Source organism: Salmo salar, chromosome ssa02 (genome assembly GCF_905237065.1).
Source record: "Salmo salar chromosome ssa02, Ssal_v3.1, whole genome shotgun sequence".
Lineage (NCBI taxonomy): Eukaryota > Metazoa > Chordata > Actinopteri > Salmoniformes > Salmonidae > Salmo > Salmo salar.
Window position 1 is genome coordinate 70,744,543 of NC_059443.1, and position 24,542 is coordinate 70,769,084.

The window sequence follows — 24,542 nt, forward strand, 5'->3', positions numbered from 1 at the left end:
GACAACGGTCTCTTAGGGTAGTGTAGTGGACAACGGTCTCTTAGTGTAGTGTAGTGGACAACGGTCTCTTAGTGTAGTGTAGTTGACAACGGTCTCTTAGCATAGTGTAGTGGACAACTGTCTCTTGGTGTAGTGTAGTGGACAACGGTCTCTTAGTGTAGTGTAGTGGACAACGGTCTCTTAGTGTAATGGACAACTGTCTCTTAGTGTAGTGTAGTGGACAATGGTCTCTTAGTGTAGTGGACAATGGTCTCTTGGTGTAGTGGACAACTGTCTCTTGGTGTAGTGTAGTGGACAACGGTCTCTTAGTGTAGTGGACAACGGTCTCTTAGTGTAGTGTAGTGGACAACGGTCTCTTAGTGTAGTGGACAACGGTCTCTTAGTGTAGTGTAGTGGACAACGGTCTCTTAGGGTAGTGGACAACGGTCTCTTAGTGTAGTGTAGTGGACAACGGTCTCTTAGGGTAGTGGACAACTGTCTCTTGGTGTAGTGTAGTGGACAACGGTCTCTTAGGGTAGTGGACAACGGTCTCTTAGTGTAGTGGACAACGGTCTCTTAGTGTAGTGGACAACGGTCTCTTAGTGTAGTGGACAACGGTCTCTTACTATAGTGGACAACGGTCTCTTAGTGTAGTGGACACCGGTCTCTTAGTGTAGTGGACAACGGTCTCTTAGTGTAGTGTAGTGGACAACGGTCTCTTAGTGTAGTGGACAACAGTCTCTTAGTGTAGTGTAGTGGACAACGGTCTCTTAGTGTAGTGTAGTGGACAACGGTCTCTTAGTGTAGTGGACAACGGTCTCTTAGTGTAGTGGACAACGGTCTCTTAGTGTAGTGGACAACGGTCTCTTAGTGTTGTGTAGTGGACAACGGTCTCTTAGTGTAGTGTAGTGGACAACGGTCTCTTAGTGTAGTGTCGTGGACAACGGTCTCTTAGGGTAGTGGACAACGGTCTCTTAGTGTAGTGGACAACGGTCTCTTAGTGTAGTGGACAACTGTCTCTTGGTGTAGTGTAGTGGACAACGGTCTCTTAGGGTAGTGGACAACGGTCTCTTAGTGTAGTGGACAGTGGTCTGTTAGTGTAGTGTAGTGGACAACGGTCTCTTAGTGTAGTGGACAACGGTCTCTTAGTGTAGTGTAGTGGACAACGGTCTCTTAGGGTAGTGGACAACGGTCTCTTAGGGTAGTGGACAACGGTCTCTTAGTGTAGTAGACAACGGTCTCTTAGTGTAGTGGACAACTGTCTCTTGGTGTAGTGTAGTGGACAACGGTCTCTTAGGGTAGTGGACAACGGTCTCTTAGTGTAGTAGACAACGGTCTCTTGGTGTAGTGTAGTGGACAACGGTCTCTTAGTGTAGTGGACAACGGTCTCTTAGTGTAGTGTAGTGGACAACGGTCTCTTAGTGTAGTGGACAACGGTCTCTTAGTGTAGTGTAGTGGACAACGGTCTCTTAGGGTAGTGGACAACGGTCTCTTAGTGTAGTGTAGTGGACAACTGTCTCTTAGGGTAGTGGACAACGGTCTCTTAGTGTAGTGGACAACGGTCTCTTAGTGTAGTGGACAACTGTCTCTTGGTGTAGTGTAGTGGACAACGGTCTCTTAGGGTAGTAGACAACGGTCTCTTAGTGTAGTGGACAACGGTCTCTTAGTGTAGTGGACAACGGTCTCTTAGTGTAGTGGACAACGGTCTCTTACTGTAGTGGACACCGGTCTCTTAGTGTAGTGGACAACGGTCTCTTAGTGTAGTGTAGTGGACAACGGTCTCTTAGTGTAGTGGACAACAGTCTCTTAGTGTAGTGTAGTGGACAACGGTCTCTTAGTGTAGTGGACAACGGTCTCTTAGTGTAGTGGACAACGGTCTCTTAGTGTAGTGGACAACGGTCTCTTAGTGTAGTGGAGTGGACAACGGTCTCTTAGTGTAGTGGACAACGGTCTCTTAGTGTAGTGTAGTGGACAACGGTCTCTTAGGGTAGTGTAGTGGACAACGGTCTCTTAGTGTAGTGTAGTGGACAACGGTCTCTTAGTGTAGTGTAGTTGACAACGGTCTCTTAGCATAGTGTAGTGGACAACTGTCTCTTGGTGTAGTGTAGTGGACAACGGTCTCTTAGTGTAGTGTAGTGGACAACGGTCTCTTAGTGTAATGGACAACTGTCTCTTAGTGTAGTGTAGTGGACAATGGTCTCTTAGTGTAGTGGACAATGGTCTCTTGGTGTAGTGGACAACTGTCTCTTGGTGTAGTGTAGTGGACAACGGTCTCTTAGTGTAGTGGACAACGGTCTCTTAGTGTAGTGTAGTGGACAACGGTCTCTTAGTGTAGTGGACAACGGTCTCTTAGTGTAGTGTAGTGGACAACGGTCTCTTAGGGTAGTGGACAACGGTCTCTTAGTGTAGTGTAGTGGACAACGGTCTCTTAGGGTAGTGGACAACTGTCTCTTGGTGTAGTGTAGTGGACAACGGTCTCTTAGGGTAGTGGACAACGGTCTCTTAGTGTAGTGGACAACGGTCTCTTAGTGTAGTGGACAACGGTCTCTTAGTGTAGTGGACAACGGTCTCTTACTATAGTGGACAACGGTCTCTTAGTGTAGTGGACACCGGTCTCTTAGTGTAGTGGACAACGGTCTCTTAGTGTAGTGTAGTGGACAACGGTCTCTTAGTGTAGTGGACAACAGTCTCTTAGTGTAGTGTAGTGGACAACGGTCTCTTAGTGTAGTGTAGTGGACAACGGTCTCTTAGTGTAGTGGACAACGGTCTCTTAGTGTAGTGGACAACGGTCTCTTAGTGTAGTGGACAACGGTCTCTTAGTGTTGTGTAGTGGACAACGGTCTCTTAGTGTAGTGTAGTGGACAACGGTCTCTTAGTGTAGTGTCGTGGACAACGGTCTCTTAGGGTAGTGGACAACGGTCTCTTAGTGTAGTGGACAACGGTCTCTTAGTGTAGTGGACAACTGTCTCTTGGTGTAGTGTAGTGGACAACGGTCTCTTAGGGTAGTGGACAACGGTCTCTTAGTGTAGTGGACAGTGGTCTGTTAGTGTAGTGTAGTGGACAACGGTCTCTTAGTGTAGTGGACAACGGTCTCTTAGTGTAGTGTAGTGGACAACGGTCTCTTAGGGTAGTGGACAACGGTCTCTTAGGGTAGTGGACAACGGTCTCTTAGTGTAGTAGACAACGGTCTCTTAGTGTAGTGGACAACTGTCTCTTGGTGTAGTGTAGTGGACAACGGTCTCTTAGGGTAGTGGACAACGGTCTCTTAGTGTAGTAGACAACGGTCTCTTGGTGTAGTGTAGTGGACAACGGTCTCTTAGTGTAGTGGACAACGGTCTCTTAGTGTAGTGTAGTGGACAACGGTCTCTTAGTGTAGTGGACAACGGTCTCTTAGTGTAGTGTAGTGGACAACGGTCTCTTAGGGTAGTGGACAACGGTCTCTTAGTGTAGTGTAGTGGACAACGGTCTCTTAGTGTAGTGGACAACGGTCTCTTAGTGTAGTGGACAACGGTCTCTTAGTGTAGTGGACAACTGTCTCTTGGTGTAGTGTAGTGGACAACGGTCTCTTAGGGTAGTAGACAACGGTCTCTTAGTGTAGTGGACAACGGTCTCTTAGTGTAGTGGACAACGGTCTCTTAGTGTAGTGGACAATGGTCTCTTAGTGTAGTGGACACCGGTCTCTTAGTGTAATGGACAACTGTCTCTTGGTGTAGTGTAGTGGACAACGTTCTCTTAGTGTAGTGTAGTGGACAACGGTCTCTTAGTGTAATGGACAACTGTCTCTTAGTGTAGTGTAGTGGACAATGGTCTCTTGGTGTAGTGGACAACTGTCTCTTGGTGTAGTGTAGTGGACAACGGTCTCTTAGTGTAGTGGACAACGGTCTCTTAGTGTAGTGTAGTGGACAACGGTCTCTTAGTGTAGTGGACAACGGTCTCTTAGTGTAGTGTAGTGGACAACGGTCTCTTAGGGTAGTGGACAACGGTCTCTTAGTGTAGTGTAGTGGACAACGGTCTCTTAGGGTAGTGGACAACTGTCTCTTGGTGTAGTGTAGTGGACAACGGTCTCTTAGGGTAGTGGACAACGGTCTCTTAGTGTAGTGGACAACGGTCTCTTAGTGTAGTGGACAACGGTCTCTTAGTGTAGTGGACAACGGTCTCTTAGTGTAGTGGACAACGGTCTCTTAGTGTAGTGGACACCGGTCTCTTAGTGTAGTGGACAACGGTCTCTTAGTGTAGTGTAGTGGACAACGGTCTCTTAGTGTAGTGGACAACAGTCTCTTAGTGTAGTGTAGTGGACAACGGTCTCTTAGTGTAGTGGACAACGGTCTCTTAGTGTAGTGGACAACGGTCTCTTAGTGTAGTGGACAACGGTCTCTTAGTGTAGTGGACAACGGTCTCTTAGTGTAGTGTAGTGGACAACGGTCTCTTAGGGTAGTGTTGTGGACAACGGTCTCTTAGGGTAGTGTAGTGGACAACGGTCTCTTAGGGTAGTGTAGTGGACAACGGTCTCTTAGGGTAGTGTAGTGGACAACGGTCTCTTAGGGTAGTGTAGTGGACAACGGTCTCTTAGTGTAGTGTAGTGGACAACGGTCTCTTAGTGTAGTGTAGTGGACAACGGTCTCTTAGTGTAGTGTAGTGGACAACGGTCTCTTAGCGTAGTGTAGTAGACAACGGTCTCTTAGCATAGTGTAGTGGACAACGGTCTCTTAGCATAGTGTAGTGGACAGCGGTCTGTTAGTGTAGTGGACAGTGGTCTCTTAGTGTAGTGGACAACGGTCTCTTAGTGTAGTGGACAACGGTCTCTTAGTGTAGTGGACAACGGTCTCTTAGTGTAGTGGACAACGGTCTCTTAGTGTAGTGGACAACGGTCTCTTAGTGTAGTGGAGTGGACAACGTTCTCTTAGTGTAGTGGACAACGGTCTCTTAGTGTAGTGGACAACGTTCTCTTAGTGTAGTGGACAACGGTCTCTTAGTGTAGTGTAGTGGACAACGGTCTCTTAGTGTAGTGTAGTGGACAATGGTCTCTTAGGGTAGTGTAGTGGACAACGGTCTCTTAGTGTAGTGTAGTGGACAACGGTCTCTTAGTGTAGTGTAGTGGACAACGGTCTCTTAGCATAGTGTAGTGGACAACTGTCTCTTGGTGTAGTGTAGTGGACAACGGTCTCTTAGTGTAGTGTAGTGGACAACGGTCTCTTAGTGTAATGGACAACTGTCTCTTAGTGTAGTGTAGTGGACAATGGTCTCTTAGTGTAGTGGACAATGGTCTCTTGGTGTAGTGGACAACTGTCTCTTGGTGTAGTGTAGTGGACAACGGTCTCTTAGTGTAGTGGACAACGGTCTCTTAGTGTAGTGTAGTGGACAACGGTCTCTTAGTGTAGTGGACAACGGTCTCTTAGTGTAGTGTAGTGGACAACGGTCTCTTAGGGTAGTGGACAACGGTCTCTTAGTGTAGTGGACAACGGTCTCTTAGGGTAGTGGACAACTGTCTCTTGGTGTAGTGTAGTGGACAACGGTCTCTTAGGGTAGTGGACAACGGTCTCTTAGTGTAGTGGACAACGGTCTCTTAGTGTAGTGGACAACGGTCTCTTAGTGTAGTGGACAACGGTCTCTTAGTATAGTGGACAACGGTCTCTTAGTGTAGTGGACACCGGTCTCTTAGTGTAGTGGACAACGGTCTCTTAGTGTAGTGTAGTGGACAACGGTCTCTTAGTGTAGTGGACAACAGTCTCTTAGTGTAGTGTAGTGGACAACGGTCTCTTAGTGTAGTGTAGTGGACAACGGTCTCTTAGTGTAGTGGACAACGGTCTCTTAATGTAGTGGACAACGGTCTCTTAGTGTAGTGGACAACGGTCTCTTAGTGTAGTGTAGTGGACAACGGTCTCTTAGTGTAGTGTAGTGGACAACGGTCTCTTAGTGTAGTGTAGTGGACAACGGTCTCTTAGGGTAGTGGACAACGGTCTCTTAGTGTAGTGGACAACGGTCTCTTAGTGTAGTGGACAACTGTCTCTTGGTGTAGTGTAGTGGACAACGGTCTCTTAGGGTAGTGGACAACGGTCTCTTAGTGTAGTGTAGTGGACATCGGTCTCTTAGTGTAGTGGACAACGGTCTCTTAGTGTAGTGTAGTGGACAACGGTGTCTTAGTGTAGTGTAGTGGACAACGGTCTCTTAGGGTAGTGGACAACGGTCTCTTAGGGTAGTGGACAACGGTCTCTTAGTGTAGTTGACAACGGTCTCTTAGTGTAGTTGACAACGGTCTCTTAGTGTAGTGGACAGTGGTCTGTTAGTGTAGTGGACAGTGGTCTGTTAGTGTAGTGTAGTGGACAACGGTCTCTTAGTGTATTGTAGTAGACAACGGTCTCTTAGGGTAGTGGACAATGGTCTCTTAGTGTAGTGTAGTGGACAACGGTCTCTTAGTGTAGTGGACAACGGTCTCTTAGTGTAGTGTAGTGGACAACGGTCTCTTAGGGTAGTGGACAACGGTCTCTTAGTGTAGTGTAGTGGACAACGGTCTCTTAGGGTAGTGGACAACTGTCTCTTGGTGTAGTGTAGTGGACAACGGTCTCTTAGGGTAGTGGACAACGGTCTCTTAGTGTAGTGGACAACGGTCTCTTAGTGTAGTGGACAACGGTCTCTTAGTGTAGTGGACAACGGTCTCTTAGTGTAGTGGACAACGGTCTCTTAGTGTAGTGGACACCGGTCTCTTAGTGTAGTGGACAACGGTCTCTTAGTGTAGTGTAGTGGACAACGGTCTCTTAGTGTAGTGGACAACGGTCTCTTAGTGTAGTGTAGTGGACAACGGTCTCTTAGTGTAGTGGACAACGGTCTCTTAGTGTAGTGGACAACGGTCTCTTAGTGTAGTGGACAACGGTCTCTTAGTGTAGTGTAGTGGACAACGGTCTCTTAGGGTATGTAGTGGACAACGGTCTCTTAGGGTAGTGTAGTGGACAACGGTCTCTTAGGGTAGTGTAGTGGACAACGGTCTCTTAGGGTAGTGTAGTGGACAACGGTCTCTTAGGGTAGTGTAGTGGACAACGGTCTCTTAGTGTAGTGTAGTGGACAACGGTCTCTTAGTGTAGTGGACAACGGTCTCTTCGTAGTGTAGTGGACAACGGTCTCTTAGCGTAGTGTAGTGGACAACGGTCTCTTAGCGTAGTGTAGTGGACAACGGTCTCTGTGTAGTGTAGTGGACAACGGTCTCTTAGTGTAGTGGACAACGGTCTCTTAGTGTAGTGGACAACGGTCTCTTAGTGTAGTGGACAACGGTCTCTTAGTGTAGTGTAGTGGACAACGGTCTCTTAGTGTAGTGTAGTGGACAACGGTCTCTTAGTGTAGTGGACAACGGTCTCTTAGTGTAGTGTAGTGGACAACGGTCTCTTAGTGTAGTGTAGTGGACAACGGTCTCTTAGTGTAGTGTAGTGGACAACGGTCTCTTAGTAGTGTAGTGGACAACGGTCTCTTGGTTAGTGTAGTGGACAACGGTCTCTTAGTGTAGTGTAGTGGACAACGGTCTCTTAGTGTAATGGACAACGGTCTCTTAGTGTAGTGTAGTGGACAACGGTCTCTTAGTGTAGTGTAGTGGACAACTGTCTCTTGGTGTAGTGTAGTGGACAACGGTCTCTTAGTGTAGTGGACAACGGTCTCTTAGTGTAGTGGACAACGGTCTCTTAGTGTAGTGGACAACGGTCTCTTGGTGTAGTGTAGTGGACAACGGTCTCTTAGTGTAGTGGACAACGGTCTCTTAGTGTAGTGGACAACGGTCTCTTAGTGTAGTGGACAACTGTCTCTTGGTGTAGTGTAGTGGACAACGGTCTCTTAGTGTAGTGGACAACGGTCTCTTAGTGTAGTGGACAACGGTCTCTTAGTGTAGTGTAGTGGACAACGGTCTCTTAGTGTAGTGGACAACGGTCTCTTAGTGTAGTGGACAACGGTCTCTTAGTGTAGTGGACAACGGTCTCTTAGTGTAGTGTAGTGGACAACGGTCTCTTAGTGTAGTGGACAACGGTCTCTTAGTGTAGTGTAGTGGACAACGGTCTCTTAGTGTAGTGTAGTGGACAACGGTCTCTTAGTGTAGTGTAGTGGACAACGGTCTCTTAGTGTAGTGTAGTGGACAACGGTCTCTTAGTGTAGTGTAGTGGACAACGGTCTCTTAGTGTAGTGTAGTGGACAACGGTCTCTTAGTGTAGTGGACAACGGTCTCTTAGTGTAGTGGACAACGGTCTCTTAGTGTAGTGGACAACTGTCTCTTGGTGTAGTGTAGTGGACAACGGTCTCTTAGGGTAGTGGACAACGGTCTCTTAGTGTAGTGTAGTGGACATCGGTCTCTTAGTGTAGTGGACAACGGTCTCTTAGTGTAGTGTAGTGGACAACGGTCTCTTAGTGTAGTGTAGTGGACAACGGTCTCTTAGGGTAGTGGACAACGGTCTCTTAGGGTAGTGGACAACGGTCTCTTAGTGTAGTTGACAACGGTCTCTTAGTGTAGTTGACAACGGTCTCTTAGTGTAGTGGACAGTGGTCTGTTAGTGTAGTGGACAGCGGTCTCTTAGTGTAGTGTAGTGGACAACGGTCTCTTAGTGTAGTGGACAACGGTCTCTTAGTGTAGTGTAGTGGACAACGGTCTCTTAGGGTAGTGGACAACGGTCTCTTAGTGTAGTGGACAACGGTCTCTTAGTGTAGTGGACAACTGTCTCTTGGTGTAGTGTAGTGGACAACGGTCTCTTAGGGTAGTGGACAACGGTCTCTTAGTGTAGTGGACAACGGTCTCTTGGTGTAGTGTAGTGGACAACGGTCTCTTAGTGTAGTGGACAACGGTCTCTTAGTGTAGTGTAGTGGACAACGGTCTCTTAGTGTAGTGGACAACGGTCTCTTAGTGTAGTGTAGTGGACAACGGTCTCTTAGGGTAGTGGACAACGGTCTCTTAGTGTAGTGGACAACGGTCTCTTAGTGTAGTGGACAACGGTCTCTTAGTGTAGTGGACAACGGTCTCTTAGTGTAGTGGACAACGGTCTCTTAGTGTAGTGGACAACGGTCTCTTAGTGTAGTGTAGTGGACAACGGTCTCTTAGTGTAGTGGACAACGGTCTCTTAGTGTAGTGTAGTGGACAACGGTCTCTTAGTGTAGTGGACAACGGTCTCTTAGTGTAGTGGACAACGGTCTCTTAGTGTAGTGGACAACGGTCTCTTAGTGTAGTGGACAACTGTCTCTTAGTGTAGTGGACAACGGTCTCTTAGTGTAGTGGACAACGGTCTCTTAGTGTAGTGTAGTGGACAACGGTCTCTTAGGTGTAGTGGACAACGGTCTCTTAGTGTAGTGTAGTGGACAACGGTCTCTTAGGGTAGTGTAGTGGACAACGGTCTCTTAGTGTAGTGTAGTGGACAACGGTCTCTTAGGGTAGTGTAGTGGACAACGGTCTCTTAGTGTAGTGTAGTGGACAACGGTCTCTTAGTGTAGTGTAGTGGACAACGGTCTCTTAGCGTAGTGTAGTGGACAACGGTCTCTTAGCGTGTGTAGTGGACAACGGTCTCTTAGTAGTGTAGTGGACAACGGTCTCTTAGTGTAGTGTAGTGGACAGCGGTCTCTTAGTGTAGTGGACAACGGTCTCTTAGTGTAGTGGACAACGGTCTCTTAGTGTAGTGGACAACGGTCTCTTAGTGTAGTGGACAACGGTCTCTTAGTGTAGTGTAGTGGACAACGGTCTCTTAGGGTAGTGGACAACGGTCTCTTAGTGTAGTGTAGTGGACAACGGTCTCTTAGGGTAGTGTAGTGGACAACGGTCTCTTAGTGTAGTGTAGTGGACAACGGTCTCTTAGGGTAGTGTAGTGGACAACGGTCTCTTAGGGTAGTGTAGTGGACAACGGTCTCTTAGTGTAGTGTAGTGGACAACGGTCTCTTAGTGTAGTGTAGTGGACAACGGTCTCTTAGCGTAGTGTAGTGGACAACGGTCTCTTAGTGTAGTGGACAACGGTCTCTTAGTGTAGTGGACAACGGTCTCTTAGCGTAGTGTAGTGGACAACGGTCTCTTAGCATAGTGTAGTGGACAACGGTCTCTTAGTGTAGTGGACAGCGGTCTCTTAGTGTAGTGGACAACGGTCTCTTGAGTGTAGTGGACAACGGTCTCTTAGTGTAGTGGACAACGGTCTCTTAGTGTAGTGTAGTGGACAACGGTCTCTTAGTGTAGTGGACAACGGTCTCTTGGTGTAGTGTAGTGGACAACGGTCTCTTAGTGTAGTGGACAACGGTCTCTTAGTGTAGTGTAGTGGACAACGGTCTCTTGAGTGTAGTGGACAACGGTCTCTTAGTGTAGTGGACAACGGTCTCTTAGTGTAGTGTAGTGGACAACGGTCTCTTGAGTGTAGTGGACAACGGTCTCTTAGTGTAGTGTAGTGGACAACGGTCTCTTAGTGTGTGTAGTGGACAACGGTCTCTTAGTGTAGTGTAGTGGACAACTGTCTCTTTAGTGTAGTGGACAACGGTCTCTTAGTGTAGTGTAGTGGACAACGGTCTCTTAGTGTAGTGGACAACTGTCTCTTAGTGTAGTGTAGTGGACAACGGTCTCTTGGTAGTGTAGTGGACAACGGTCTCTTAGTGTAGTGTAGTGGACAACGGTCTCTTAGTGTAGTGGACAACTGTCTCTTAGTGTAGTGTAGTGGACAACGGTCTCTTAGTGTAGTGGACAACGGTCTCTTGGTGTAGTGGACAACGGTCTCTTGGTGTAGTGTAGTGGACAACGGTCTCTTAGTGTAGTGGACAACGGTCTCTTAGTGTAGTGGACAACGGTCTCTTAGTGTAGTGGACAACGGTCTCTTAGGGTAGTGTAGTGGACAACGGTCTCTTGGTGTAGTGGACAACGGTCTCTTAGGGTAGTGTAGTGGACAACGGTCTCTTAGGGTAGTGGACAACGGTCTCTTAGTGTAGTGTAGTGGACAACGGTCTCTTAGTGTAGTGGACAACGGTCTCTTAGTGTAGTGTAGTGGACAACGGTCTCTTAGTGTAGTGGACAACGGTCTCTTAGTGTAGTGTAGTGAACAACGGTCTCTTAGTGTAGTGTAGTGGACAACGGTCTCTTAGTGTAGTGGACAACGGTCTCTTGGTGTAGTGTAGTGGACAACGGTCTCTTGGTAGTGTAGTGGACAACGGTCTCTTGGTGTAGTGTAGTGGACAACGGTCTCTTAGTGTAGTGGACAACGGTCTCTTAGTGTAGTGTAGTGGACAACGGTCTCTTAGTGTAGTGGACAACGGTCTCTTAGTGTAGTGTAGTGGACAACGGTCTCTTAGGGTAGTGGACAACGGTCTCTTAGTGTAGTGTAGTGGACAACGGTCTCTTAGTGTAGTGGACAACGGTCTCTTAGTGTAGTGTAGTGGACAACTGTCTCTTGGTGTAGTGTAGTGGACAACGGTCTCTTAGTGTAGTGGACAACGGTCTCTTAGTGTAGTGGACAACGGTCTCTTAGTGTAGTGGACAACGGTCTCTTAGTGTAGTGGACAACGGTCTCTTAGTGTAGTGGACAACGGTCTCTTAGTGTAGTGGACAACGGTCTCTTAGTGTAGTGTAGTGGACAACGGTCTCTTAGTGTAGTGTAGTGGACAACGGTCTCTTAGTGTAATGGACAACGGTCTCTTAGTGTAGTGTAGTGGACAACGGTCTCTTAGTGTAGTGGACAACGGTCTCTTGAGTGTAGTGGACAACGGTCTCTTAGTGTAGTGGACAACTGGTCTCTTGTAGTGTAGTGGACAACGGTCTCTTAGTGTAGTGGACAACGGTCTCTTAGTGTAGTGGACAACGGTCTCTTGGTGTAGTGTAGTGGACAACGGTCTCTTAGTGTAGTGGACAACGGTCTCTTAGTGTAGTGTAGTGGACAACGGTCTCTTAGTGTAGTGGACAACTGTCTCTTAGTGTAGTGTAGTGGACAACGGTCTCTTAGGGTAGTGGACAACGGTCTCTTAGTGTAGTGGACAACGGTCTCTTAGTGTAGTGGACAACGGTCTCTTAGTGTAGTGGACAACGGTCTCTTAGTGTAGTGGACAACGGTCTCTTAGTGTAGTGGACAACGGTCTCTTAGTGTAGTGGACAACGGTCTCTTAGTGTAGTGTAGTGGACAACGGTCTCTTAGTGTAGTGGACAACGGTCTCTTAGTGTAGTGTAGTGGACAACGGTCTCTTAGTGTAGTGGACAACGGTCTCTTAGTGTAGTGGACAACGGTCTCTTAGTGTAGTGGACAACGGTCTCTTAGTGTAGTGGACAACGGTCTCTTAGTGTAGTGGACAACGGTCTCTTAGTGTAGTGGACAACGGTCTCTTAGTGTAGTGTAGTGGACAACGGTCTCTTAGGGTAGTGTAGTGGACAACGGTCTCTTAGGGTAGTGTAGTGGACAACGGTCTCTTAGGGTAGTGTAGTGGACAACGGTCTCTTAGGGTAGTGTAGTGGACAACGGTCTCTTAGGGTAGTGTAGTGGACAACGGTCTCTTAGTGTAGTGTAGTGGACAACGGTCTCTTAGCGTAGTGTAGTGGACAACGGTCTCTTAGTGTAGTGTAGTGGACAACGGTCTCTTAGCGTAGTGTAGTGGACAACGGTCTCTTAGCATAGTGTAGTGGACAACGGTCTCTTAGAGTGTAGTGGACAGCGGTCTCTTAGTGTAGTGGACAGCGGTCTCTTAGTGTAGTGGACAACGGTCTCTTAGTGTAGTGGACAACGGTCTCTTAGTGTAGTGGACAACGGTCTCTTGGTGTGTAGTGGACAACGGTCTCTTAGTGTAGTGGACAACGGTCTCTTAGTGTAGTGTAGTGGACAACGGTCTCTTAGTGTAGTGGACAACGGTCTCTTAGTGTAGTGTAGTGGACAACGGTCTCTTAGTGTAGTGGACAACGGTCTCTTAGTGTAGTGGACAACGGTCTCTTAGTGTAGTGTAGTGGACAACGGTCTCTTAGTGTAGTGTAGTGGACAACGGTCTCTTAGTGTAGTGTAGTGGACAACGGTCTCTTAGTGTAGTGTAGTGGACAACGGTCTCTTAGTGTAGTGTAGTGGACAACGGTCTCTTGGTGTAGTGTAGTGGACAACGGTCTCTTAGTGTAGTGTAGTGGACAACGGTCTCTTAGTGTAGTGGACAACGGTCTCTTAGTGTAGTGTAGTGGACAACGGTCTCTTAGTGTAGTGTAGTGGACAACGGTCTCTTAGTGTAGTGTAGTGGACAACGGTCTCTTAGTGTAGTGGACAACGGTCTCTTAGTGTAGTGTAGTGGACAACGGTCTCTTAGTGTAGTGGACAACGGTCTCTTGGTGTAGTGGACAACGGTCTCTTGGTGTAGTGTAGTGGACAACGGTCTCTTAGTGTAGTGGACAACGGTCTCTTAGTGTAGTGGACAACGGTCTCTTAGTGTAGTGGACAACGGTCTCTTAGTGTAGTGTAGTGGACAACGGTCTCTTAGTGTAGTGGACAACGGTCTCTTAGTGTAGTGTAGTGGACAACGGTCTCTTAGGGTAGTGGACAACGGTCTCTTAGTGTAGTGTAGTGGACAACGGTCTCTTAGTGTAGTGGACAACTGTCTCTTGGTGTAGTGTAGTGGACAACGGTCTCTTAGTGTAGTGGACAACGGTCTCTTAGTGTAGTGGACAACGGTCTCTTAGTGTAGTGTAGTGGACAACGGTCTCTTAGTGTAGTGTAGTGGACAACGGTCTCTTAGGTGTAGTGGACAACGGTCTCTTAGTGTAGTGTAGTGGACAACGGTCTCTTAGGGTAGTGGACAACGGTCTCTTAGTGTAGTGGACAACGGTCTCTTAGTGTAGTGGACAACTGTCTCTTGGTGTAGTGTAGTGGACAACGGTCTCTTAGGGTAGTGGACAACGGTCTCTTAGGGTAGTGGACAACGGTCTCTTAGTGTAGTAGACAACGGTCTCTTGTGTAGTGTAGTGGACAACGGTCTCTTAGTGTAGTGGACAACGGTCTCTTAGTGTAGTGGACAACGGTCTCTTAGTGTAGTGGACAACGGTCTCTTAGTGTAGTGTAGTGGACAACGGTCTCTTAGGGTAGTGGACAACGGTCTCTTAGTGTAGTGTAGTGGACAACTGTCTCTTAGGGTAGTGGACAACGGTCTCTTAGTGTAGTGGACAACGGTCTCTTAGTGTAGTGGACAACTGTCTCTTGGTGTAGTGTAGTGGACAACGGTCTCTTAGGGTAGTAGACAACGGTCTCTTAGTGTAGTGGACAACGGTCTCTTAGTGTAGTGGACAACGGTCTCTTAGTGTAGTGGACAACGGTCTCTTAGTGTAGTGGACACCGGTCTCTTAGTGTAATGGACAACTGTCTCTTGGTGTAGTGTAGTGGACAACGGTCTCTTAGTGTAGTGTAGTGGACAACGGTCTCTTAGTGTAATGGACAACTGTCTCTTAGTGTAGTGTAGTGGACAATGGTCTCTTAGTGTAGTGGACAATGGTCTCTTGGTGTAGTGGACAACTGTCTCTTGGTGTAGTGTAGTGGACAACGGTCTCTTAGTGTAGTGGACAACGGTCTCTTAGTGTAGTGTAGTGGACAACGGTCTCTTAGTGTAGTGGACAACGGTCTCTTAGTGTAGTGTAGTGGACAACGGTCTCTTAGGGTAGTGGACAACGGTCTCTTAGTGTAGTGTAGTGGACAACGGTCTCTTAGGGTAGTGGACAACTGTCTCTTGGTGTAGTGTAGTGGACAACGGTCTCTTAGGGTAGTGGACAACGGTCTCTTAGTGTAGTGGACAACGGTCTCTTAGTGTAGTGGACAACGGTCTCTTAGTGTAGTGGACAACGGTCTCTTAGTGTAGTGGACAACGGTCTCTTAGTGTAGTGGACAACGGTCTCTTAGTGTAGTGTAGTGGACAACGGTCTCTTAGTGTAGTGGACAACAGTCTCTTAGTGTAGTGTAGTGGACAACGGTCTCTTAGTGTAGTGGACAACGGTCTCTTAGTGTAGTGGACAACGGTCTCTTAGTGTAGTGGACAACGGTCTCTTAGTGTAGTGGACAACGGTCTCTTAGTGTAGTGTAGTGGACAACGGTCTCTTAGGGTAGTGTAGTGGACAACGGTCTCTTAGGGTAGTGTAGTGGACAACGGTCTCTTAGGGTAGTGTAGTGGACAACAGTCTCTTAGGGTAGTGTAGTGGACAACGGTCTCTTAGGGTAGTGTAGTGGACAACGGTCTCTTAGTGTACTGTAGTGGACAACGGTCTCTTAGTGTAGTGTAGTGGACAACGGTCTCTTAGTGTAGTGTAGTGGACAACGGTCTCTTAGTGTAGTGTAGTGGACAACGGTCTCTTAGCGTAGTGTAGTGGACAACGGTCTCTTAGCATAGTGTAGTGGACAACGGTCTCTTAGCATAGTGTAGTGGACAGCGGTCTGTTAGTGTAGTGGACAGCGGTCTCTTAGTGTAGTGGACAACGGTCTCTTAGTGTAGTGGACAACGGTCTCTTAGTGTAGTGGACAACGGTCTCTTAGTGTAGTGGACAACGGTCTCTTAGTGTAGTGGAGTGGACAACGGTCTCTTAGTGTAGTGGACAACGGTCTCTTAGTGTAGTGGACAACGGTCTCTTAGTGTAGTGTAGTGGACAACGGTCTCTTAGTGTAGTGTAGTGGACAACGGTCTCTTAGTGTAGTGTAGTGGACAACGGTCTCTTAGTGTAGTGTAGTGGACAACGGTCTCTTAGTGTAGTGTAGTGGACAACGGTCTCTTAGCATAGTGTAGTGGACAACTGTCTCTTGGTGTAGTGTAGTGGACAACGGTCTCTTAGTGTAGTGTAGTGGACAACGGTCTCTTAGTGTAATGGACAACTGTCTCTTAGTGTAGTGTAGTGGACAATGGTCTCTTAGTGTAGTGGACAATGGTCTCTTGGTGTAGTGGACAACTGTCTCTTGGTGTAGTGTAGTGGACAACGGTCTCTTAGTGTAGTGGACAACGGTCTCTTAGTGTAGTGTAGTGGACAACAGTCTCTTAGTGTAGTGGACAACGGTCTCTTAGTGTAGTGTAGTGGACAACGGTCTCTTAGGGTAGTGGACAACGGTCTCTTAGTGTAGTGTAGTGGACAACGGTCTCTTAGGGTAGTGGACAACTGTCTCTTGGTGTAGTGTAGTGGACAACGGTCTCTTAGGGTAGTGGACAACGGTCTCTTAGTGTAGTGGACAACGGTCTCTTAGTGTAGTGGACAACGGTCTCTTAGTGTAGTGGACAACGGTCTCTTAGTATAGTGGACAACGGTCTCTTAGTGTAGTGGACACCGGTCTCTTAGTGTAGTGGACAACGGTCTCTTAGTGTAGTGTAGTGGACAACGGTCTCTTAGTGTAGTGGACAACAGTCTCTTAGTGTAGTGTAGTGGACAACGGTCTCTTAGTGTAGTGTAGTGGACAACGGTCTCTTAGTGTAGTGGACAACGGTCTCTTAGTGTAGTGGACAACGGTCTCTTAGTGTAGTGGACAACGGTCTCTTAGTGTAGTGTAGTGGACAACGGTCTCTTAGTGTAGTGTAGTGGACAACGGTCTCTTAGTGTAGTGTAGTGGACAACGGTCTCTTAGGGTAGTGGACAACGGTCTCTTAGTGTAGTGGACAACGGTCTCTTAGTGTAGTGGACAACTGTCTCTTGGTGTAGTGTAGTGGACAACGGTCTCTTAGGGTAGTGGACAACGGTCTCTTAGTGTAGTGTAGTGGACATCGGTCTCTTAGTGTAGTGGACAACGGTCTCTTAGTGTAGTGTAGTGGACAACGGTCTCTTAGTGTAGTGTAGTGGACAACGGTCTCTTAGGGTAGTGGACAACGGTCTCTTAGGGTAGTGGACAACGGTCTCTTAGTGTAGTTGACAACGGTCTCTTAGTGTAGTTGACAACGGTCTCTTAGTGTAGTGGACAGTGGTCTGTTAGTGTAGTGGACAGTGGTCTGTTAGTGTAGTGTAGTGGACAACGGTCTCTTAGTGTATTGTAGTAGACAACGGTCTCTTAGGGTAGTGGACAATGGTCTCTTAGTGTAGTGTAGTGGACAACGGTCTCTTAGGGTAGTGGACAACGGTCTCTTAGTGTAGTGGACAACGGTCTCTTAGTGTAGTGGACAACTGTCTCTTGGTGTAGTGTAGTGGACAACGGTCTCTTAGGGTAGTGGACAACGGTCTCTTAGTGTAGTGGACAACGGTCTCTTGGTGTAGTGTAGTGGACAACGGTCTCTTAGTGTAGTGGACAACGGTCTCTTAGTGTAGTGTAGTGGACAACGGTCTCTTAGTGTAGTGGACAACGGTCTCTTAGTGTAGTGTAGTGGACAACGGTCTCTTAGGGTAGTGGACAACGGTCTCTTAGTGTAGTGTAGTGGACAACGGTCTCTTAGGGTAGTGGACAACGGTCTCTTAGTGTAGTGGACAACGGTCTCTTAGTGTAGTGGACAACTGTCTCTTGGTGTAGTGTAGTGGACAACGGTCTCTTAGGGTAGTGGACAACAGTCTCTTAGTGTAGTGGACAACGGTCTCTTAGTGTAGTGGACAATGGTCTCTTAGTGTAGTGGACAACGGTCTCTTAGTGTAGTGGACACCGGTCTCTTAGTGTAATGGACAACTGTCTCTTGGTGTAGTGTAGTGGACAACGGTCTCTTAGTGTAGTGTAGTGGACAACGGTCTCTTAGTGTAATGGACAACTGTCTCTTAGTGTAGTGGACAATGGTCTCTTAGTGTAGTGGACAATGGTCTCTTGGTGTAGTGGACAACTGTCTCTTGGTGTAGTGTAGTGGACAACGGTCTCTTAGTGTAGTGGACAACGGTCTCTTAGTGTAGTGTAGTGGACAACGGTCTCTTAGTGTAGTGGACAACGGTCTCTTAGTGTAGTGTAGTGGACAACGGTCTCTTAGGGTAGTGGACAACGGTCTCTTAGTGTAGTGTAGTGGACAACGGTCTCTTAGGGTAGTGGACAACTGTCTCTTGGTGTAGTGTAGTGGACAACGGTCTCTTAGGGTAGTGGACAACGGTCTCTTAGTGTAGTGGACAACGGTCTCTTAGTGTAGTGGACAACGGTCTCTTAGTGTAGTGGACAACGGTCTCTTAGTGTAGTGGACAACGGTCTCTTAGTGTAGTGGACACCGGTCTCTTAGTGTAGTGGACAACGGTCTCTTAGTGTAGTGTAGTGGACAACGGTCTCTTAGTGTAGTGGACAACAGTCTCTTAGTGTAGTGTAGTGGACAACGGTCTCTTAGTGTAGTGGACAACGGTCTCTTAGTGTACTGGACAACGGTCTCTTAGTGTAGTGGACAACGGTCTCTTAGTGTAGTGGACAACGGTCTCTTAGTGTAGTGTAGTGGACAACGGTCTCTTAGGGTAGTGTAGTGGACAACGGTCTCTTAGGGTAGTGTAGTGGACAACGGTCTCTTAGGGTAGTGTAGTGGACAACGGTCCCTTAGGGTAGTGTAGTGGACAACGGTCTCTTAGGGTAGTGTAGTGGACAACGGTCTCTTAGTGTAGTGTAGTGGACAACGGTCTCTTAGTGTAGTGTAGTGGACAACGGTCTCTTAGTGTAGTGTAGTGGACAACGGTCTCTTAGCGCAGTGTAGTGGACAACTGTCTCTTAGCATAGTGTAGTGGACAACGGTCTCTTAGCATAGTGTAGTGGACAGCGGTCTGTTAGTGTAGTGGACAGTGGTCTCTTAGTGTAGTGGACAACGGTCTCTTAGTGTAGTGGACAACGGTCTCTTAGTGTAGTGGACAACGGTCTCTTAGTGTAGTGGACAACGGTCTCTTAGTGTAGTGGACAACGGTCTCTTAGTGTAGTGGAGTGGACAACGGTCTCTTAGTGTAGTGGACAACGGTCTCTTAGTGTAGTGGACAACGGTCTCTTAGTGTAGTGTAGTGGACAACGGTCTCTTAGTGTAGTGTAGTGGACAACGGTCTCTTAGTGTAGTGTAGTGGACAACGGTCTCTTAGGGTAGTGTAGTGGACAACGGTCTCTTAGTGTAGTGTAGTGGACAACGGTCTCTTAGTGTAGTGTAGTGGACAACGGTCTCTTAGCATAGTGTAGTGGACAACTGTCTCTTGGTGTAGTGTAGTGGACAACGGTCTCTTAGTGTAGTGTAGTGGACAACGGTCTCTTAGTGTAATGGACAACTGTCTCTTAGTGTAGTGTAGTGGACAATGGTCTCTTAGTGTAGTGGACAATGGTCTCTTGGTGTAGTGGACAACTGTCTCTTGGTGTAGTGTAGTGGACAACGGTCTCTTAGTGTAGTGGACAACGGTCTCTTAGTGTAGTGTAGTGGACAACGGTCTCTTAGTGTAGTGGACAACGGTCTCTTAGTGTAGTGTAGTGGTCAACGGTCTCTTAGGGTAGTGGACAACGGTCTCTTAGTGTAGTGTAGTGGACAACGGTCTCTTAGGGTAGTGGACAACTGTCTCTTGGTGTAGTGTAGTGGACATCGGTCTCTTAGGGTAGTGGACAACGGTCTCTTAGTGTAGTGGACAACGGTCTCTTAGTGTAGTGGACAACGGTCTCTTAGTGTAGTGGACAACGGTCTCTTAGTGTAGTTGACAACAGTCTCTTAGTGTAGTGTAGTGGACAACGGTCTCTTAGTGTAGTGTAGTGGACAACGGTCTCTTAGTGTAGTGGACAACGGTCTCTTAGTGTAGTGGACAACGGTCTCTTAGTGTAGTGGACAACGGTCTCTTAGTGTAGTGTAGTGGACAACGGTCTCTTAGGGTAGTGGACAACGGTCTCTTAGTGTAGTGGACAACGGTCTCTTAGTGTAGTGGACAACTGTCTCTTGGTGTAGTGTAGTGGACAACGGTCTCTTAGGGTAGTGGACAACGGTCTCTTAGTGTAGTGGACAGTGGTCTGTTAGTGTAGTGTAGTGGACAACGGTCTCTTAGTGTAGTGGACAACGGTCTCTTAGTGTAGTGTAGTGTAGTGGACAACGGTCTCTTAGGGTAGTGGACAACGGTCTCTTAGTGTAGTGTAGTGGACAACGTTCTCTTAGGGTAGTGGACAACGGTCTCTTAGTGTAGTGGACAACGGTCTCTTAGTGTAGTGGACAACTGTCTCTTGGTGTAGTGTAGTGGACAACGGTCTCTTAGGGTAGTGGACAACGGTCTCTTAGTGTAGTGTAGTGGACAACGGTCTCTTAGGGTAGTGGACAACGGTCTCTTAGGGTAGTGGACAACGGTCTCTTAGTGTAGTGTAGTGGACAACGGTCTCTTAGGGTAGTGGACAACGTTCTCTTAGTGTAGTGTATTGGACAACGGTCTCTTAGTGTAGTGGACAACGGTCTCTTAGTGTAGTGTAGTGGACAACGGTCTCTTAGTGTAGTGGACAACGGTCTCTTAGTGTAGTGGACAACGGTCTCTTAGTGTAGTGGACAACGGTCTCTTAGTGTAGTGGACAACGGTCTCTTAGTGTAGTGGACAACGGTCTCTTAGTGTAGTGGACAGTAGGAACGACCATGTCCTTTGTGTACAACGTTAAGGTTTCTAGGCTACACCAGACAACGGTGTTCATCGCGGATCAAGGAGGGAGAAGCTGCAGCGGAGCTCTGAGCAGAATGTCTACACTGTATTTCTGATCAATTTGATGTTATTTTAATGGACAAAAAATGTGCTTTTCTTTCAAAATCAAGGACATCAAGCCCACTCCCCTGCCTACGTAGCTGCAGCCCACTCCCCTGCCTACGTAGCTGCAGCCCACTCCCCTGCCTACGTAGCTGCAGCCCACTCCCCTGCCTACGTAGCTGCAGCCCACTCCCCTGCCTACGTAGCTGCAGCCCACTCCCCTGCCTATGTAGCTGCAGCCCACTCCCCTGCCTACGTAGCTGCAGCTCACTCCCCTGCCTACGTAGCTTCTGCTCAGAGCTCCGCTGCAGCTTCCCCCTCCTTGATCGGCGATAAATGCCTTTGTCTGGTGAAGCCTAGAAACCTTAACGTTGTACACAAACGACATGGTCGTTCTTACTACATTCCCTGTCCCAGTAGACTGTCCCTGTCCCAGTAGACTGTCTCTGTCCCAGCAGACTGGCCCTGTCCCAGTAGACTGTCCCTGTCCCAGCAGACCGCCCCTGTCCCAGTAGACTGTCCCTGTCCCAGCAGACTGTCCCTGTCCCAGCAGACTGTCCCTGTCCCAGCAGACTGTCCCTGTCCCAGCAGACTGTCCCTGTCCCAGCAGGGGTGTTAGGCTAGATGCAGCTATTTACATGTTGTCACAATAGACATGATCAACATGTTGGTACAAACTCAGTTAGTTTTCTGTCCCATAACTCAAGGGGAGTTACATGTAGCGATCTAGACAGCATATCAAACACAAGCAACACAGTCTGATTGGTGATGGAATGTTGTTGTTTTAATCATCATTGCAAACATTGTCTAAGCAGGAGGCAGGCAGGTGGTCAAAGTAGTACTGTTCTTTTTTCAGCATCTCTGGCTGGTGGCTACGATATGACAGCATCTCTGGCTGGTGGCTACGATATGGCAGCAATTCTGGCTGGTGGCTACGATATGACAGCATCTCTGGCTGGTGGCTATGATATGACAGCATCTCTGGCTGGTGGCTATGATATGACAGCATCTCTGGCTGGTGGCTACGATATGGCAGCATCTCTGGCTGGCGGCTACGATATGGCAGCATCTCTGGCTGGTGGCTACGATATGACAGCATCTCTGGCTGGCGGCTACGATATGGCAGCATCTCTGGCTGGTGGCTACGATATGACAGCATCTCTGGCTGGCGGCTACGATATGGCAGCATCTCTGGCTGGCGGCTACGATATGGCAGCATCTCTGGCTGGTGGCTACGATATGACAGCATCTCTGGCTGGTGGCTACGATATGGCAGCATCTCTGGCTGGTGGCTACGATATGGCAGCATCTCTGGCTGGTGGCTACGATATGGCAGCATCTCTGGCTGGCGGCTACGATATGACAGCATCTCTGGCTGGTGGCTACGATATGACAGCATCTCTGGCTGGTGGCTACGATATGGCAGCATCTCTGGCTGGCGGCTACGATATGGCAGCATCTCTGGCTGGTGGCTACGATATGACAGCATCTCTGGCTGGCGGCTACGATATGGCAGCATCTCTGGCTGGTGGCTACGATATGACAGCATCTCTGGCTGGCGGCTACGATATGACAGCATCTCTGGCTGGTGGCTACGATATGACAGCATCTCTGGCTGGCGGCTACGATATGACAGCATCTCTGGCTGGTGGCTACGATATGGCAGCATCTCTGGCTGGCGGCTACGATATGACAGCATCTCTGGCTGGTGGCTACGATATGGCAGCATCTCTGGCTGGTGGCTACGATATGACAGCATCTCTGGCTGGTGGCTACGATATGACAGCATCTCTGGCTGGCGGCTACGATATGACAGCATCTCTGACTGGTGGCTACGATATGGCAGCATCTCTGGCTGGTGGCTACGATATGGCAGCATCTCTGGCTGGTGGCTACGATATGGCAGCATCTACAAAATTAGCCTACATCGTCACACAAAACAAAGATTTATTTTGTTCCAATGTGGAGGGACTGTGTCCTGCTTGTGTTACTGCAATATCCATTACAACAAACAGAGAATGTTGTCGCCTTCATTATGGCCTTGAATGTTGGTTCAAATCGCCGTGGGGTTCTGTATTCTCAGCCAGGGTCATAATCCTATACTTTACTGCTCTTCTCTGATCACTTCCTTGTCCTGTGTTGTTCGCTCTGAGCTTTACAACTCTGGGAAGCTTTAGTCTTTAGTTCATTAGCCCAGTATGGAAAATCTGGAACCAGTTGTCTTGAACTCTAAACGCTAGGACACACACACACACACACACACACACACACACACACACACACACACACACACACACACACCACCAGGTTGTAATAAGCATGATGTTTGTAATTACGCTACATGGGCTTACATGTGTTTCATAGCAACAGGACAGGAAGTGTCTGCTGAGTTGGGACTAAACAGCTCAACACAGATTTTAGGATTAAACAAACCTGAACTCCTACAATGGCTGTCCTATTCATCACATAATCAGGATGTTCATTCCAGTCTGAGTGGATGACAGTGGCCGTCCTATTCATCACATAATCAGGATGCTTGGTGTATAGTAGTGATGCACCGACATTACATTTTTGTCCGATACCGATATCCTGCTATCCTGCTATCCTGCTCGATCCACACAGCAGACATTGTGGGCTAGGTTAGGAATGCTGTATTGCACGTGTAGCGCCAAATTTTCCATGGCGTCATTACGTCATGTACCTACGTTATATAGGTAAGCACGTCAGCTTTGACATCGGTGTTGCACATCAGCGTTTAACTAGACATCGGGCCGATACCGATGTTGGCATTTTTAGCTAATATCGTCCGATTCCGATATGTTCATGATATATAATTCATCCCTGGTGTATAGGCCTGGTATGATGTAGGCCTAGTACTGTATTCAAACACTTCACTGGTGAAACACACACACACCAACTGCTGTTGCTATGTTTTGTTGATATGATAAAGAACTGCTTTAACGGTGTGTGTGTGTGTGTGTGTGTGTGTGTGTGTGTGTGTGTGTGTGTGTGTGTGTGTGTGTGTGTGTGTGTGTGCTACTAGAAGACAAGCTGAACCACGAAGGAGAGGAGAGACCTTCAATCACCACACTTTATGATTCCTAACATTCCTCTCTCTCTCTCTCTCTCTCTCTCTCTCTCTCTCTCTCTCTCTCTATCTCTCTGTCTCTCAGGTAGTTTTTACAACACTATGCTAGGAGAGTGGAGAGGCGGGACTAAGCGGACAAGGGTTTGACCCTTCTCTGTGATTGGTGGACAGAGATTCATGGATGACAGACAGACGGATAAAGAGAACAAGACAGACAGGAGAGGAGAGAGATGGCTCACAATGTCAACTTTGACCTGACTGCTCAACACATGGAGGCTGGCCTGGAGTGAGTATAATCAGACTATATCAGTGGAGGCTGGTGAGGGAGGACAACTCATAATAATGGCTGGAATGGATTGAATGGAATGGTATCAAAACGCATGTGGTTGATGCCATTCCATTGTCTCCATTCCATTCCCCCCCAGCAGCCTCCACTGGACCACAGCAACAACATTCTTCCTCCTTGACCTCCTTCCACATTTCCTCTCTGTCCTCTGCCTTTCTTCATCCTCCTCTTCAAGAACAAACTTGTATCGATCTACTTCTCTCTCCTATGGAGAGTTCCTTCAGTAAGAAACGTCAGTTTGTGTTCCAGTCTGTTATCTGTGTTGAGCGTGGAGAGAGAGGAGGGGTATCACTCTCTGTTTGATGTGCTATTGGCTTCGCAATGTGTCTGTCTCTCTCTGTCTCTCTCTTTCTCTCTCTGTCTCTCTCTCTCTGTCTGTCTCTCTCTCTCTGTCAATTCAATTCAAGGGGCTTTATTGGCATGGGAAACATATGTTAACAATGCCAAACCAAGTGAGGCAAATAATATACAAAAGTGAAATAAACAATAAAAATTAACAGTAAACATTTAACATAAAGAAGTTCCAAAAGAATAAAGACATTACAAATGTCATATTAGGTATATATACAGTGTTGTAACGATGTGCAAATGGTTAATGTACAAAAGGGAAAAGAAATAAG

General features: G+C 47.7%; 1 protein-coding gene across 3 annotated transcripts in view; it reads left to right on the forward strand.

Annotated features, from left to right (window-relative positions):
- LOC106593098 (transmembrane channel-like protein 6) overlaps positions 1-24,542 on the forward strand; it is an 85,032-nt gene that overhangs the window by 18,301 nt on the left and 42,189 nt on the right. For all 3 annotated transcript variants that reach the window (XM_045709164.1, XM_045709166.1, XM_045709165.1), the window contains exon 2: positions 23,662-23,862. In XM_045709164.1, the coding sequence (XP_045565120.1) occupies positions 23,807-23,862 (56 nt within the window). In that variant the 5' untranslated portion in view covers positions 23,662-23,806. The remainder of the gene's footprint in view (positions 1-23,661; positions 23,863-24,542) is intronic.